Here is a 17,558-nt window from a genome sequence, read left to right on the forward strand (position 1 = left end):
CCGTTCCCTGTGGCCCTCAACGAGGCTGAGTCCTTGGCCTTCCCCCAGTTCTTCCTAATTGACTTTCCAGACGTCGCCCAGCTCTCCTGAAAGCCATGCTTTGGCGGGAGTCAGGGGCAACAAGGTACCCCAGAGCCTGCCGGTTGTGGGGCTTGGCACGGTCAGGCCTGTGGCCCCTGGGGTGAATGTCAAGCAGGGGTGGCGGTGGAGGGGCTGCAGCCCGGGAATCCCAAGCCTGGCTCCCTGGGGAGTTGGTGGGTAGAACTCAGTGAGCTCCCCCATCCCCGGGGACTCGGGGATGAAGGATGCAGATAGGCATCTTGCTAATTTAGGAAGGCGGTGGTTCCAAAAGGCTCACCCAGGGGTTGGATGTTTGGGCATCATTCTGCAAATCAGATAAGTGAATTAATTACTCAACGAATACAAATGAACCGTTAAGAAGATATGATAAGCCCCAGGTGTGCGCGCTCCTCTCCTGGAACTCGCAGGAAAGGGTCTCTCTCAGTGGTGCCTAAGGTCAGTGAGTTGACGTGAGCTGTCCCCGGGCCCTGTTCCCCTTTGCCGGCTATTTCCCGTGAAACTGGAGCTCGTTTCGGAGGCTAAGTCCGGGTGTTCCGGGGGCTCTGGAACAGAGGTGGGGTCAACCCCTGGGGGTGGTCTGTCTGAGCAGGACACAGGTGGGCAGGCCCCAGGTCTGGGCTGGGGGAAGGGGAAGGGCGAGAGAGAAAAGAGGAGGCTTGTGTCTGGTCTGGCCAAGGAAGGGCTGCCCTCCAGGCCCCTGGGGCCACCTCTGGACCTCGCCTCAGTCTGGTAGCACATGTGCCTTCAACAGCCTGGGAAGAGAGGGGAGTAAGCGGGCTGAGGGTATCCTTGTATATTTGAGGACTGTTCTCGTGCATGTAAAGGAGGCTGTGAAGTGCCATCCCCGGTCGGCTGCATATTGGAAATGACCCATTTGGCCTGGAAACACAAGGGGCCGGCGTGTCTTGGCCGGGTGCTGGTCCAGGGCAGCGAAAGAGGCAGGTGAGGCCCAGGCAGCTCTTAGATGCCTTTGCTGCAGCTTGAGCCCACGGGGATTGATCCTGGTCTGAGGTAGCCAAGAGCAGAGAAGGGACGTGGAGGGGTGGGGCCGGTGCGGGCACACAGGCAGCAGTCTGCCCAGCAACGTGGAGCATCCTGTCCCCCTGGGCCAGGTACTGTCCAGAGCGGGAGGGGCCGGGTGGGGCAGATGACTGGACTCCCACAGCCCAGCCCCCCAGCTCCCCGCTGAGCCCACTGACTCCTCGTTAGGGCCCAGGCGTGTTTCACCTTCAGAGGTAATCGGGCTACTCACCAGCCAAAAAGAGCAGCGGCGTCATCTGCCCTGTTTTACAGGGAGCGGTGGTCTGGGCTGGCCGAGCCCTTTTATCCCTAGAGCTCGAAGTCTTTGCCTTCTTTCTGCTTGGGGTGCAGCGGGGAAGTTAAGGCCGGAGTGAGGTTGGCCTGAGGCGACCCGGCCTGGAGGAAATGGGGACAGGCCCTTCCCAGCGTTTGGGGCAGCCCTGCTGGGCCCCGCCCCCAGGCCCCTCACTCCCGTCTGGGAGATTTCCTGCCAAGACTGCTGGGTCGCAGCCCTCCTCCAGCTCTGCAGATAAACACTCCTGCCAGCCCTCGCTCCCCGCCCCCCACTCCTGTCTCTGCCTGGTGCCTTGGCCCAGGCTCCTTCTTCCCCCGGGGAAGCTCCCAGCCTTCTTCCCCTCCTGATCCTGCCTTTCCCGGAGGCTGGGTTCTCTCTCTCCTCACTGATCCCATGGCTCTGCAGTTGTCCATTGACTTGTCTGTCTCCCCAGCTAGACGGTGGGCCCAGCTGGTGTCTCAGCGTCGCGTGCTGCGTTGGGCGCTAGATGGTTGAATGAGGGCACAAATGAATGAGTGCAATTGTAATTCTCCCGCTCTGAACTCTCTCCTGCCACCCCATTCCGGCCCTCCCACCCCTCTGCTGGAAAGCACCTTCCCTCTGCACGCCCTCCACCCTCAGACCAGTCTCCGTGTATAGGCCCCCTTGTCTCTTAATGTCCTTGTTTCATTAAGGCTACAAGGGTTGATGGCCTGGGCTTCTAAGTGTCACCTGCTTATGAGAGAACCAGTCACCGCCGTTGTTTGTAATTATAAGCTAGTGAGATTCCTGCCCGAGAAAGCTAACCACCAAGTTCAGCAAAAGAAGCAACTTGCTCCTTCTGCAACACTGCAGGGGGTGGAGGTGGGATGGGGGGGGGGGCGGAGGGGCTGGGGGCGGGGCGGGTTCTGTCCTAGCTCAAGAGTCACAAAGTGTCCTAGCAGATCAGGGCAGAGCTTGTGTGGAAAATAGGAATCCTGCTTCTGAACGGGATGATTAGAGTCCTTTGAGCATTTTCAAGTGCTTTTGGCTAAAGAAGTTGCTCAGCCCCTGGGTGATCTTTGGCGGCCCTGTGCTTGCCTGGTTTGAGAGGGGTCCGGAGCATGGAGGTGAGAGTGATGCCTGGGGGTCTGGGGCTGCCCTGCGAGGAGCTTGTGCCCCGCGTGTTCGAGGGAGGTGGGAGAGGATGTCTTAATGCAGACGTGTGCTCTGAGAGTTGGCCTCCAGGTGCTTCCCTCTGGCCCATGGGTACCAATTCTGCAAGAGGCCAGCTCCTTCCCAGGCCTCTGTGCCAACGTCGTGTAACTGGACTCTGTTTTCCACTGTCTCCTCAAAGCGACGAGCTCGGCCGTACAGCCCAGAACCAGGGGTTTCCCGGGGGCTTTCTGTTTTCTTTTAGCTGACTTGCCTAAACCATCTTTGCCCAGACTTAACTCATTTTTATCGAGATGACTGACTCTGTGGTCTCGTTAAACCTCCGCCGCGTGTGACGTTCCCGTTGACCACACTTCCCTGCCCTTCCTGACTTCGCCCTGGCCTTCTGCCACCTGGATGCTACAGGGAAGGAATTTGGGGTTCTGTATTTCACCTAGGGATTTGGAAGGGCCGTAGAACCAGGATCTTTACGGTAGGGTGGAACTTTTCCCCCAGTTTGCTTAAATTTGGGAACTTTGAGGAAGTTAACTGTCTCTCATTGCGTGGAAAGAAAACTAAGGCCACGGAGGGGGATGTCCCAGCATTGGGGCTGCACTGAGGCGCCAGCCGGTTCTGTCTCCTCCTCTGCCCCTTGGACACGCCCTCCTCGGAGCCCGACAGTGCCCTCACGGGGACAGACAGCCTGGGACCCACGGAGGGTCCTGCATCTGCGGTGGGCCCCCTCCCCCCAGGGCCCAGCCGCGAGAGGCCACCCCACCCAGACTGAGCCTGGCAGCTGCAAGGGGCTCCCATCGGCTTCCTCACCACGTGCACGCCTCCCCCCCACCCCCGCCCCCGCACGTGGCCTGTGCCCCCGTCTCTGTGCTCGTGAGGCTTGTTTATAGGAGAAGTGCATGTGTGAACAGGGAAGGGGCGGGGTGTGCTCTGGGCTTGGCTGGTGCTGGGGTAAACCCCGCCCTGCCTCACAGATTCCTCTGAACTCAACGCCTGGCGTCTCTGCGCATCTTCTGCGGAGGGCCCGGGACTGCCTCGCATGTGGGTGTGTGCACGTGTCTTGTGCATGCGTGTGTCTGTTGTGTGTGTGCCTCCTGTATATCTTTATGGTGTGCCCATGTGTTAGCAGAGTTGACAAGCAAGTTTTACCGCTTTTACTCCTGCACTGGCCTGTCCCTCTGTCGGGTGACCCTGCCAAGAGCTGCCTTACGTGACTGGGTGTGGTTGGGGCGTTTGGGGCTGCCCTCCGGCTCTCTGCACCCGCCCCTGCACCCTGCACTCTCCCGCTGGCACTCGACACCAACAGGGGGACGTGGACTCCCTCGGGCTTGGCTGGGGCACAGGCTCCTGGCCCTCGTGTCCCCTAGAAGGACAGGTGGAGCAGGAACCCCTCCCTCTCCCCCCACTCTCTGCCTTCTCCCCTGAACTGCCTGCCCCTTGCCCTGCACCTTAGGGAGAGCCACGCCCACAGGGCTGAGGACCTTGGGCCGAGATTAGGAGGACTGGGAGAAAACAGACTGGTTTTGAAGAATGGACAATGGCTACTGAGGACTCCTGAGTGCCTCCTCTGGCTGGTCTGTGTTGGGTTCCTCCTCACTTCCTCCAAAATGAGGAACAGCTGACATCTTTGGAAATAGACTTCGAAGAGGTGACCTCTGGGTGGCTGACCCTAAAGGGCGATCCATGCCCCAGATACACATCACAGCCACCTGAGTGGCCGCTGAGCCCCTTCACAGTGGGTACCTCTGAGCGTCTGAAGGCACATGGGGCCGGGGGCCCAGGCCGGCCGGCTTTGACTGACTCCCAGGAATTCTGCCTTCTTTGCAGGTGTATGAGCAGGGCTTAACGTGATGTTGCTGAGCTGGGGAGGAGAGGCTTAGATTCTGCAGGCAGCTGTTGTTGAAGCCCAGGCAGCTCCAGTCCTGGGCAGCTCTGGCCTGCTCTCTGCCCTGCCCCACCCCAGGCTCAGTCCTCCTAAGGACCCTTCAAGGGTCCCTCCCGCAGGCACCGTCCTTACCCCATGCGGGTGACTCACGTGCTTCTGCCCTAACAGCCCCCTACCTCTGTCTCTCCATCCTTCCAGTCCTCCCGGGCAACTCTGTGATCGTCTTTCTCCCGTTCTTTCGTAGGAATAAGTGCACCCGAGTGCCTGTCACATCATATTCAACCCCCCCCATCCCAGGCCTTTGTCAGCTGGCCCTACTTCATCCATGCGGTTTTTCTCCTGTGCAGCAAACCACTCCATTTGATTCCAAGCAATGGGTGTCTTTCCCAGAAACCCTCCATTCTCAGGCCCACGTCTTTGTTCCTGCTGGTCCTCCTTCCTGGCGACGCCTGGCCGGTCTCTCCTGTCCTTGGATTCCGGTGGTCTTTCCAGTCTGTTCACTCAGCCAGTGGCTTGTCCACACATTGCTTCACACACCTGAACAGAGTCGCCTTTGAGGGTTGGGTCCAGGGTCTATCTCCACCACATGCTTCCATTAAAATGCCTGCCCTGAGCAGGTACAGCCTGGTGAGGGACCCTTCTCCCCTCTCCCCTGCACCCAGCCCCGCCCACCAGCCTCGGGAGTGTGGGTGGAGGAGCTGTGCCCGCTTGCGGGATCTTAGTTTCCCGACCAGGGGTCGAACCCAGGCCCCAGCAGTAAGAGGGCCGAGTCCCAACCACTGGACCACCAGGGGGTTCAGCAGTGCCGTCTAAGAGCCCCGTCTAAGCAGCCTGGGCTCAGCTCCCACTATCACGCACATGAGCGGGGAGCAGGAAGGGTATGTGAGGCCCCTCACTAGCTGTCCTCAGCCTGGAGGACCGGTTGCCAGGCAGACCATGGCCCCTTTCAACTGCTCTTCTGCTCACCGCCTGTCCTGTCCCTCCTCACCCTGTCTTTGCCAGGACCCTGTAGTGACAGAAACACAAACACACGTCCCAAGAGGTCCTGGGACAGCTCATCAGGCTCAGCTGGACCAGGGCTGGGCAGTGTCGTGAAACTTCAGCATTCCTCTCTGCATCTCTAGGCTCTGCCTTTTGGTGCGTTCCCAGGCAGCTTTGCCGCTGCTTCTGAGACACCCCGGGCTTATTTCCTTCCCTCTGCAACCCTAGCCAGGGGGAAAGAAGCTAGAGCTTCTGTCCTGGATCCTAACCCCCAAAGTTGAGTCTCATTGGCCTGGCTTGGGTCATGTGCTCACCTCTAAGCTAATCACGTAGCCAGGCATGAAGTGATTGGCCAGCCCAGGTCACACATCTTTCCCTGGAGTCCGGGCTGAAGTCCCCACTGTGCAGCACCTTGGCCTGGGTGTAGGGGACGGGAGGCTGGGACTCGACAAACGAGGGGGCAGGATCCTGGGCACCAGGAAGCCAGAGCGTCCATGGCATATCCCTCTGGTCTTCAGCCGCGGGCAGAGGCCTTGTTCCCTAACACCCACGGGACGTATCGGGAGGGCCGTGCTTCCCAGGTGCTCGCCAGGCCAACACGCCAGGAGACAATACAGAGAGTGGGAAAGATAAGAAAGAGAAGGGAGGAAGCCATTGCTTTTGAGGAAGCCACCGCTCCGTGGGGCCTCTCCAGCCCCTGCCAACACCCTGGCTGGTTTCAGGGGCTCCCCCCGGTGCTGGAATCCACGTACTGAGGTACACGTGCACACCCAGGCGTAGATTCTCAAACACAGGCACCGAGAATGTCGTCCCTCTCTGGGCAGCAGGCAGAGCTGGGTTTCCGTTCCAGATCCCCCTGGGGTCAGGGTCTCTAGTCCCTGCTGGAGGAGCAGGAAGGGCCAGCCCATCCCCGCCTGTCAACCCCCCCCCCGCCCCCACCCCCCGCCATGGCCAGCAGGAAGCCAGAAAGGAAGGGTGGGCTGTGTGGGGTTTGCCTGTAGCCCCTCGGTTCCTCCCACCCTCAGACATAGGAGGGGGGCAAATGCGCTGAGATAATCCCCTGCAGCAGGTCCACAGGAACAAAAAGCCCTCAGCCTTCCTGCTTTTGTCTCAACTGCATCTCTTCCCCACCTGGCCCCCCCCGCTGTGCCAGGGCCTCCTAGTTCCCGCCCCATCCTCACTACCAAGAGCAGGGGCCAGGGCTGCTCAAGGTTCAACTCCAAGTTCAGGATAGAACTTAAAAAAAGAATACCTCTGTCCCTTTCAAGTGAGTTCAGGGTCTCAGGTCTCTGAACCCACTTCCTCTGGGCAGCTAGAAGAGCAGGTGAGGCGCTCGTCTTCTGAGATACCTGTGGAGGGGGACCCATGCTGGGCCCCGAGGTCCTCTGGCAGCCTCAGCAGAGACATCCCATCTCTCCGCCCCGCTGGGGCCTTGAGACAAACTTTCTAGGCAGTGGCCATTCCCAGCAGCTGAGCCGGAAGTCCTGGTCCTGTCCAGATGCTGCCAGCCTGTCTCCCGTCAGCCTGTCGGCCCCATCCTGCTCCGTGTCTAGGGCTCCACCCACCCCCACGCCTAGACAGACACTTTCATTTACAGAGCTGAGTGTCTGACCTTGCAAGCCCCCGGGGGTGAGTCTGGCAAGTCCTGCCTGTGACGTCTGTTCTCTGGCCTCTGTGCCCTGTGCTTCCAGGGACCTGGGCTTGGAAGAGGTGCCATGTCACCATGTCATTTCCTAGTGATGGGTTCATGCGTCCTTGCCATTTCCTTCTCTCTAGGATTTATGACGGCTGACCTGTCCTGGTCGGAGTCCCTTCCCTACTCAGCTTTCCTGTGGGCACAGCCCTCTGCTTGCTGCTTTGGAGCCTGCCCAAGCCAAGGGCAGAGAGTGTAACCCTGAAGCGGGAGCAGCCTGGACAAGGGGAAAAAGTCATGCAGTTAACCTGTGGGGGCGGAAGAAGTTAGGAAGAAATAGCACCCTAGAGATGGTGGCAGGTGTCACAATCCAGGACAGGTCCAGACGGGGTTCCCCTAGAAAAACGCATCCCCTCTCAGCCTGAGCTCTGGTGGACACACTAGCCAGATGCGCTTCTGTCTGTCACCAGTCTGAGGCTCTTGGCCTGAGGCCTGCAAGTAGCCCTACCTCAGGATTACTCATGACTGACTATTTTTGTTGTTATTTGCCCAGCCGGTGTGTGATGGAGTGCCTAGACCATGCCCTGGGGCTCAGGCCTGCTGCCCCGACTCTCCTCCCCAGGGGGGAGCCTCAGCCTCTCCCTGTCCTGCCTCTAGCAGGCCCTTGGGCCCTGGCCGTGCAATGCAGAAGGGCCTTGATCTCTCTCCAGGGTTAAATCCCCTTTAGGGAACACGCACGCACGCACGCACGCACACACGCACACACACGCACAGCTTGTTCGGCGTAAGGGAGCACGTACAGACATTTGCATCAGGCCTCACACTTAGTGGAGATGGTCATGCAGTCAGGGGACCTCTCCAGGCTCAGCTTCCACATCTACTGAAAGTGAAGGTCAGCAGGACCTCTGTGGGAACCCGCTGGGTCGGGGCACTGTGCAGTAGTGCTATAGGGTTCAGTTTGATAAAAGGAGGAAGGAAGGGAGGAAGGGAGGGAGGAAGGAAGGAAGGAAGGAAGGAAGGAAGAGAATTCATCAGGGCCCAGCTCTAGCCTTGGGTTTGAAATGGCCCAAGGCAGACCAGCACGGCTTCACTCTTTCCCAGACTTCGTTGGTTCTAGAACTGCCCTTCAGCATGTGTTTGCAGCGAAGTGTCTCTGAGGGAACAGAACCCCTGAGAAGACCCGCACGCGGCAATGACAGGACCTAGAGCAGAATTCTCCTGGACCTCCCGGCCTTGCAAACGGGGCTGAGAGCAGCCCAGCCAGGCTGTGGCTGAGTGCAGGTCCCCCGGGACAGCCCCCGCCCCAACCCCAGAGCCTGTGAGCCTGGAGAGGTGAGGCCAAGGGAGGCTGCTCTGGGGTCCTGGCATCCCGGGCAAGGAACCGGACAGCAGTTGGCCTTGAGGGCCAGCTTGCTGAGCGGGAGCCGGCGACATCTGCAGTGTGAGCCCCTGGGCCCCAGCAGCCTGGCCGGAAGGCTGTGTCCTTTGAGTCAGTGTGTCCTCCCCAGCAGGTGTTCCTGGGTCAGCCTTAGTTCTCCCCCCACCCCACCCCCATGCCCCACAGCAGCTGCCCCAGAGCCTGGCTGGGCCTGCTCCCCCAGGACCCTCCAGCCAAGAGCAAGATCTGCCGTCCCCCGCCTCCCTTGCACCCCCTCCTGCCCCCCACCGGTCTGGCAGCCTCCAGGGAGGGGGCTGGGTTCGAAGGGTTGCCTCGGGTGAGCCTGCGCTCTTGGTCGGACCTGAGGTGGGAGAAACTATTACGTTCTGGCCAGAGAGAGTGGCTTCCTGGGAGATCCCCTCCCTCCCCCTCTCTGCCCTTTCTTAGCGTAAATAACCCACAGCCAGCTCCCTTGGCATTAGCTAGAGGGGAATTTTTCTAAAGGATGAAGTTCCTGGGAACCATCCACCCTTTTTCCCTTTCGTCTCATGACGAAAGCTCTGTACACCAAGACTTGGCTGGCGGTTCCCAGGTCAAAGCTAGCTGGACCAGAAGAGGAGACACTGGCCTTCCCCTCCCCTGGCCCCTTCGTGGGTGACAAGCCCAGTGGGCTGTCCCTTATCTCTCTCCCTCGTCATCCTTCCCCAGGGAGAGGACGGGGCCCTGCCTCCAGGCTCTAGAGCCAAGAGGGAGGCATCCTGCACAAAACTTCTCAGAAAAGTCTGCCTGCCAGACTCCAGGGAGAGACCCAGAAGACGGAGCTGCAGGCCCCGCTGGCAGCAGCGGGAGAGGACCGTCCTTTCCTGTCGGCATTGGGTTCGGGCACGTCCCACGCCTTAGACTCTGCCTCTCCCCAGGTTGTTGACTGAGGTTTCCTGGCCCCATTTCCCTTGGGGGCTTCCCAGCCTCCACTCACGCCCCAGTCGGGAGGTGCTGGGTAGCCCGAGCTGGGGAGGACCCGCTCTACGGACAAGATGCCCAAGCTTGGATGCATATAGCCCCCACTCAGGGTGTGCCCCTGCACTGCTCATTAACCCTGAAGCCACCCGGCACCCTCCCCTACACCCATACGTACCCCCGCCCGCCCCTAGGGACTTGGAAGGGGCCTCAGACAGGAGGAAGGGCCACCTTGCACCGGCCCCGCCGATGCCTGGCCTCTGCCCAGCCTCCCTTTCCAGCCTCTTGAAAGAGAAGACAGTGCCCCGCGTTTCCGTGGTGCCAGCAGGACAGGAACGGGCTTGCTGAGTTCAGGAACTGGTCCCAGCACAACTGGAGCAGGAAACGCAGCTCTCACGCCTGGCTGTTGACTGAGCGTCCTACCCTGTCTCCCGCCCGCCCGGGCCCTGCCGGGCTCCTGGGCCGGCCCCTGCCCTCCCCACCGGAGGAAGTTTCCAGAGGAAGGAGACCCAGGTTCAGCCTCCCCCAGCCTGCTAGAGCCCCAGTTTCTGCTCATGGACCTTCACAGAAACGGGGCCTGGGAGAGGAGGGTTGAGGTGCAGGTGAAGCCTGGCGTGTCCCAGGCGCCACAGTCTGTCCCTTTGTCTGGACGAGAGCGGAAGGACCCTCTCTCACCTCTGCTCATCCTCTCCTCAGTGCAGAGACCGCGGGGAGGGATGGTCTGGGCGATTCTGCTGATAACGAAGCCCTTTTCCCCAAAGCGGGGAGAATGCTCCCAGCCCTCCTTCCAGGTAGTGGGCGTGGTTCCCCCCGCCCCCTGCACCCCGCACCCGCCCTTCGGACGATCGGCTTATACAATGGGGTTAACAAGGCTCTTCTTGAGAACTACCTCTTCCTTCTTGCTATTCTGCCCCCCTCCCAAAAAAAACCCCCATATTCGGAATAGATTTCCTGGGACTTTCCCTCCAGATTCAATTCTGGGAATCGGCATTAAGAATGAAGTTGTGAAACGCGTACACACGTAGCCGCTCTTTTCTCTCAGCAAATCCCCGCCGCCGCGCAGGCTTTCCTCCCGGGCGCTCCTCAGACCCCAGGCCCACCCTCACCACGCCCCCCTCCCAGGAAGATGCATCCTGCAGGGGAGGGGGGCTCCGGGGGCTGCGGGCCTGGCCAGGGCCTCCACCTGAGCCCGCGGCCCAGCGCCTCGGCGCCCCCTGCGGTTGGGGGAATGTTTACAGGTGCAAGTCCCCTCTGCCACAGCCCTCCCGGGATTCCACACCCACCCCGCAGACAGGCCCCCCTCCCGGCCACCAACCCATGGCTCCGTCGCCCTTGGATATTTTCTCTGGCTTCTGCCACCTCTCACCATCAGCTTGCTCAATGCCCCTCCCTCGTGACCCCTCCCACGGTCACGTCCCTCTCCCCTGCCCCGCACCTACCCCAGACCCACCTGGGCTCAGACATTTATCATTGGCATTGTCTGGTTTAAAATTAATTAAAATTTTTTTCATTATACTCTGATTATATGAGGAAAGCACACACATTGTAAAGAAATAATCTTAAAGAGAAAAAAAAACCCAAAAAGATGAAGGAGGAAGTGTCATCCTTCTGAGAGCCGCGATTTCACTTCGGTGGATTCCATCCCAACGCATTCTATCCCCTGCTTCCCCCAAGTGCCCCCAGTCTGTCCTCCTCGACCCAGGCTCCCTGCTCCAGAGCAGCGCTGAGTGGCCTCCACTCTCCACTGTCTGGCCGCGCTGCTGCCAGCGCAGCCCCCAGGGCGCCCCTCGCCCCTGCTCCAGCCCAGCTCGGGCCCCAGCGGCGGTCAGTGCCTGCTTCTTGCATCAGCCCGGGATCTGGCTGGTGCTGTAATCTGGACTGTGCCCCAGCCGCACAGGGCCACCTTCACCTCAAATCCTACGGCTCCTTTGAGACCTGGTATAGTCACTTCCTCCCTGAAGCCCTCTCAGCGGCACACCACCACTGCTCCCCCCTCCCCAGAAAAGCCAGAAGGACCCTTTGTCCTCCTGGTCCACAGGAAAGCTGAGGTTCTGTACTCAGTGTCAGTAACCAAATGATTGCCTTCCTGAAGCATCTTTTCCCCTCTGACGTCTGAGTGAGTGTGGCTGTGTCTTAGTCAAGGTGCACCGTCTAGCGCACGGGCTTGAGCCTCCTTTAGGGGGTTGGGACGGCGGGAAAGAGCCGTTTGCCACGACTGCAGAGTTCAGGAGTTCCGAATGCCGTGGGCCTCCCGAGGGCAAGGCCAGGCTGGGGAAGGGGGACCCAGCAGGTGGACCCTGCTCGCGGAGGCTGGACCTTCCCCAGCCCGGGGCAGCGCCGCCTGGAGGCACACACCCAGCGGGCCCCCTGCTTTTCCCCACTGCCAGGGGCCGTGCCAGCCAACCTGGCCAGCCTGTGGGATCAGCCCTCTGCGGGCCTCAGCTGCTGTGCTGAAGAACAGGCTGGGTCCTGGGCAGGGCAGGTGCCGCTGGGGGAGGGGGGCTGGTGGCCTGTGGCCTCAGGATTTTTGCACGTGGTGTTTGAGCTGGAGAAGACTATACTCCAGAGTGTCTGATGCCTTCAGAGAACGTTCTAGCTTCTGCCCGAAGGAGGCTGCCGGGTCTGTGCAAAGAGGCTGTGACCGTTTCTGGGGCACCACCAGGTGCTCTAAAGGGGGAGGATGATAAGGGCAGGGGAAGTGGGGGGACAGGGGAGCCTTGGCTGGCTCTGAGCTCCAACCGCATTATCACCAAGCTGGAGCCCTGCTGGCCATCTCTAGAGCCTGCCTCTCCCCTCCCGGCTCAGCCTCAGGGCTGGTTATCTGCCACAGGCATGATGGTGGGGTGCTTCCTGCCACCCTTCCTATCTTAGGGGGAGTCTGAAGGGGACAGAGCAGCAGGCACCTCTGAGTGGGGGGAGGGGTGTGCCCACTGACTGCCAGGAGAGCAGGCTGTCTTCACAGCAGGAGCCTCGCCTGTCCTTGGGGTGGGTGCTCTCCGCACTCGGTTTTCTCTGCACAGCAGGTGAACGTCTCATAAATGAATGGGCACCAACAGGGTCCAAGGGCACCCCGGGATCTAACTTAGCCTCTGATCACATAGCATCGGCCTTCGTCCTGTTTTTTTCACCCCTTGGTGTCCAGGGGGCAAGAGTGAGGGTATGAGTGGGTGGGTAAGGTGGACAAATGCTCAACCAGACCTCCTGCCCTTTGCCCCCCTCCCCTCACCAGCCTCCTCCGGTCAGTACGGTGGGCGTGTCTGGACTGAGCTGCACAGCTGTCTGTGCTGCACAGCTGTCTGTGCAGGGGTGTCCCCCGGGCTGAGCTGGGCACCCATGGGGGACCCGTGTACGCATATAGTGGACAGTGGCATCTGGTCACGGTGCGCACAGGCGTGGGTGCCACAGGGAGCGGAGCAGAGACCTCGGGGACCACAGACGCCAGGCAGAGCTCAGAGTGGACAGGCCCCTCTCGCCCACGGGCTTTCTCCTCTGGAGCCCCAGGATGGGGCTGGGTGACAGCATGGATTTCTGGATGGCAGAGATTTCTTCTTTTTCTGAGGGGAGGGAGCACGGTCATTCCTCAGGGGGCAGAGCTTTGAGTGAGTGGGGCCCTTCTTGAAGACACCTCCCCAGACACTGTCGCAGGAAGCCCAGGGCTGGGCCGGAGCTGCAGTCAGGGAAGCCTGTCTCTCCCCAGGTCTACTACCTGTGCCACAGCCTCCTGACGCTAGCTGGGCTGGTGGTCAGCTGCCAGGACATCACTCCAGACCAGTGGGTGAGTCTCCCAAGAGGCTGGGCTGGGGCCTCTGGGGGAGGAGCCCAGCCCGCTGCCAGGAACTGGAAAAGAGTGGGAGGCTGAGAAAGAAGCAGGCCTAGGGGAGCCGGCCTCGTCCTCCTCCCAGCGTCCCACCAGGCCTTCCCAAGGGATACTGACCCGTGCCCCCCCTCACCCCGTGCCTCCCCTCCCTTTTCCTGCCTGACCTCTGAGCAGTCACTCAGACCCGTCCTCCTCTTTCTCCGATTTTGTGCTCCCCTCCCCGACTGTGGCTGTGGGCCTGTGCCCCACCCTCCCCCACCCCCGGCCTCTGCAGGGAGAGCTGCAGCTGCTGTGCGTGCAGTTGGACCGTCACATCAGCACCCACATCCGGGAGAGCCCCCAGGCCACGCACCGGACCAAACTCAAGGACCTGGCTACCCAGACCTACATCCGCTGGCAGGAGCTGCTGGCCCACTGCCAGTCCCAGGTGGTGCCCACACCAGCCCCCAGGCTTGGGAGGGGAGGGAAGTGGTCAGGCGGCTGACCGGAGCCCTCAGTGTGTCCGCCCCCTCTGCAGCTGCTGGGTTCCTGGCTGGAAGATGGGGGCAGAAGGCAGTGCGGGGAGACGTGTCCTCTGTGGGCCATCGCCATTCTTTTTTTTTTTTTTTTTTTTTGCTGGCCTCTCACTGTTGTGGCCTCTCCCGTTGCGGAGCACAGGCTCCGGACGCCCAGGCTCAGCGGCCATGGCTCACGGGCGCAGCCGCTCAGCGGCACGTGGGATCCTCCCAGACCGGGGCACGAACCCGCGTCCCCTGCATCGGCAGGCGGACTCTCAACCACTGCGCCCCCAGGGAAGCCCCATCGCCATTCTTATCGGGAGTCAGGGGCCCCGTGTGGGAGTGCGGTGAGGGAGGCGCAGAGCAGGCGACTCCTGGGTGAAGGCAAAGAAAAACTTCGCCCTGGAGAGGGGAGAGCCTGGGCCACAGGGCCAGTCTGTCGTGAGCTGTGCCAGGAAGGGGCAGCAGAGGCACCGGCTGTCCACCCTCTGCCCAGTTGTCCTATGGGCCTGAGGCTGGCCTCCCACTCTGCTGGGGGGAACGCGCCCAGGCTGCCCTGGTTCCTCCAGTTTTTGTAGCAACAGCGCTTACGCTCCTGACTCCCTCAGACTCCCTGGGTAGTAAACATTCATAGCTAATGTTTATTGAAATAAAGACCGTCTTCTACATGAATCCACATAACCTCCACGAGGCAGGTATTGTTATGATCCCATTTTACAGATGAACAAGCTAGCCAGAGTCACTGAGGTTAAATAGCTTGCCCCATCACGCAGGCCGGGGCATGCAAATATCAGAAGCAGGGCACAGAACCAGCCCGACTCGCAAGCCTGCGCACTTAGGCACAGTCCAGCCCCTGCCCTGGCAGCCTCCCTTCTGGCCTCTGTCCGTTCCTCCAACAAGCAGCCCTGCCACCCCTTCGCCCCCAGCCCTGGATGCAGATGGAGCTGGGTCTTGTAAAAACTCTTTCTCCAGCCCCCCTCCCAATGCTCCCAGGCTCCCAACTTGCCTTTCCTCTGACTCCCCTCTGCTTTTCCTTCCCCCGTAACCTCTGACCTGGGGCTGACACATCAGCCACGGGCTGTGGCTTGGGTCTCAGATTTCACAAGTCTCTGAGAAAGTTGGAGAGCAGACCTCACCCTCAACCCCTAAGGAACTAGATCACACTGGTCTCTGGTGAGATGCAGTGAGTTTGTCATGAAAAGAAGGAAAAGTGATTCGTGGCCTGGCCGAGCCAGGGGGCAGGCCCTACCTTCCTCTCACAGCGCCCTGGGCCTGTGAACAGGGAGTAGAGAGAACCAAGGCAGAGCTGTGGTTGTGGCCTGTTGACCTGCCATGTCCTCACCTGGACTGGGAGCCCCAAGGAGCCTTGCGGCTCAGCACCTGGCACGGAGGAGGCCCTAGTGGAAATTCAAGGGATGCTGGAGCACCAGGGAGCGTCCGTCACACTCTGCTTTTCTCTTTGCCACAGACCTGGTACTTCAGCCCCTGGGGAGACATCTAATGGAGCAGGGCAGGGGCGGCGCAGAGCTCCTGGCTCTGGCAGGAAGTGAACCTGGCCCAGGTAACTGGAGGTGTGAAGAATGGAGGCCAGAGGAGGACCAGCCAGCTGAAGCAAGCACCTGCCTCCCCCGCTGCCCCGAGCCCCCTCCTGGCAAGGGTCCTGCCTCTCTCGCTGCCTGGCTCACCTCTCAGCTCTCTTTCCCTTCCCCACCTTTCTCCTCTCCCCAAGACCTTTGTCTCCAAAGCTCTGCTTTCCCTGGGCCTCCTGGGTCCTCCAGCCACCGTCCTCCCCACCCTCCTTCCCCCCTCTGTGTGTCCCAGATGTGAGGGTTCTTTGTGCATGCTAAAGTCTCATTTCAGCATCATTGGTTACAAGAGTTCCTTCAGTCCCTTACTGAGGACCCGCGCTCAGCGTCCGGTTTCCTGACTTCTCCGGTACTTTGCAGAATTCTCACCCCAGGCAGTCACGTGCCCCGCCCCCACCCCCTGCAGCTGAGGGCTGTTTGTAAACCTTCAGCGAGGAGCAGCTCTGGCTGTGGCCTGAGAGCTGTCAAGACACCCAGGGAGCAGGGACGGGGAACGTTTGTTTGGACCGGTCTGGGACCACTCCCCACTCCCCCGCTGCCACTGGGGAAGATCCACGGAGTGAGATGGTAGCTCAGGGCTGTAATTACACTTAATTCAGTTTATTGTTGAGCTCTGAAACCAACTCCCAGACTCAGGAGTTGGGCATGGGGGGCAGAGTCGAAAGAGAGTTCCCAACACTCTTTGTTTTCCCTCTGCCTTACGCAAGATCAGTCTTGTGGGCCCTGATCCCTAAACGGGGGCTGGACGTCTTTGACCCGCTCCCCTTGAGAAGCGAGTGAGCCTTCGCTACCCGCAGGAGATCCTTGGGTATCACTTTCTCTCTCTGCCCACACACGTCCAACCCTGAGAAGCCATTGCTAGTCCCTGACCCCTCCTGACTCCCTTCTAGGTTGGGATGGAGTTTTGCAGGGGCCGCAGGAGGTAGAGAGGAAGTAGCAGAGGATGAGCCCTGCCCACTGGGCCCGTCCCCATTCCTCAGCTCAACCCTAGCATCTGCCAGTGGCACTTGACCGTGGCTGGTGCTTGTGACTTTCTCTGTTTGTTTGTCCCTCTCCTTTGTTCTTTCACACCACGGGGGTCAGGGTAAGGCAGGTTAAGTAGGAAACTCCCCCGAAATAAAGGACCTTCAGGCCAAGTGCCTCAATTTGCAGCCCCCAAGTGTAGCCCGTCGCTTCCTGGGCCTGTTTCGGAGGCCCTCGCTGGGTACCCAGAGTGCTGGGAGCCAAGGCCGATGTATAATTCAGAGGGCACGGCAGAGGGCCGGGTACCACGTCTCCCTGCCTCTCTGCCTTCGCCAGGTGAGAGGTGGAAGAAGCCCTCTGCCAGGGAGGCTTGGAGGCCCAGGCGGCTTGCCTGAGAGTTCTGGTTTCTGTTCCTGGCCCCGTCACAGGCCCCCTCGGCCAGGGCACCCCTGGGGCCCCAGCGGCATCAGGTAGGCCTGAGATCCTCCGATAGCAGAGCGGAGGCTGTGGCGAGCCACTGCCTTCACCCCCCGCTCAGGGCTGCCCCTGCTCCTGACACGGCACATCCTGACAGTTCATCCTCGGCTATTCAGTTTGCTCTGGAAACCTGGAAATCACCCTTGAAATTTCCTTTCTTCGTTCTCGCCGCCAAGGGCAGAGGCGGGTAGGGAGGCCTAAGAGTCTGAAGCGGGGTGTTTCCAATTCTCGAAGCCGCCCCTACTGGGCTCTGAGAAAGGGTTCGAGCTGTGCGGTGTTGCAGGCTTCTGGAGCCCTCCTGCCCAGGCCCGGTTCTCGTCCGCTGCCCCCCTCTGCCCCTGCTCCCAAAGACACCCCCAGGAGAGAAATAGATGCCAAGGAGAGAGGAGGTGTTGGTGACAGCTCAGGCCCTCCAGAGGCCTCCCTGTAACCTGAGCAGAGGTGTGCACTTTGAGGTCACCCAAGGGCGTACGGTGTCCCCCAGGACGTGTAATGGGCCCTCTCTGGAACTGGCTGGGAGCTGACCAGATCTTCTAAAACCAGTCCGGGACCAGTTAGAGAGCCAGCCTCCTCTAGGCCAAGAATTCCACAGTGACGCTGGCAACTTCACCACATACTCTTTCCAGATCCCTAAGCCCCTGGGAAAAGGCCGAGGGATATCCTGGTGGAAGCCACTGGAAAAGCAGCATCCGGGGCTGTGATGACGGATGTTTTCCTGCTTCCTTTGGCGATGGTGGTATAGGGAGGGGCTGGAAGGGAAAGGCTTCCCAGGTGGACGGCTTCGATAACTCTCCTTTAGGAGGAAGTGGAGAGAGGAAGTCCTTTTCCTATGTCCCCACTCCCCTCGGTCCCCAGGCCCT

At 60.4% G+C, this 17,558-nt stretch overlaps 1 protein-coding gene and 1 long non-coding RNA gene across 2 annotated transcripts in view; one reads left to right on the plus strand and one right to left on the minus strand.

Annotated features, from left to right (window-relative positions):
• FAM178B (family with sequence similarity 178 member B) overlaps positions 1-15,473 on the plus strand; it is an 89,086-nt gene extending 73,613 nt beyond the window's left edge. The window contains 3 exon segments of the mRNA XM_059079646.2: positions 13,056-13,133; positions 13,450-13,602; positions 15,141-15,473. Coding sequence (XP_058935629.1) covers positions 13,056-13,133; positions 13,450-13,602; positions 15,141-15,173 — 264 coding nt within the window. The 3' untranslated portion in view covers positions 15,174-15,473.
• LOC136792065 (uncharacterized) lies at positions 4,769-6,278 on the minus strand. Its single transcript, XR_010835226.1, has 2 exons — positions 5,705-6,278; positions 4,769-4,946 (listed from the first exon to the last, which is right to left on the minus strand). It is a non-coding gene; the product is annotated as an uncharacterized lncRNA (long non-coding RNA).
• Positions 15,474-17,558: the final 2,085 nt, after the last annotated feature.

The sequence above is a fragment of the Kogia breviceps genome, chromosome 11 (genome assembly GCF_026419965.1).
Source record: "Kogia breviceps isolate mKogBre1 chromosome 11, mKogBre1 haplotype 1, whole genome shotgun sequence".
Lineage (NCBI taxonomy): Eukaryota > Metazoa > Chordata > Mammalia > Artiodactyla > Physeteridae > Kogia > Kogia breviceps.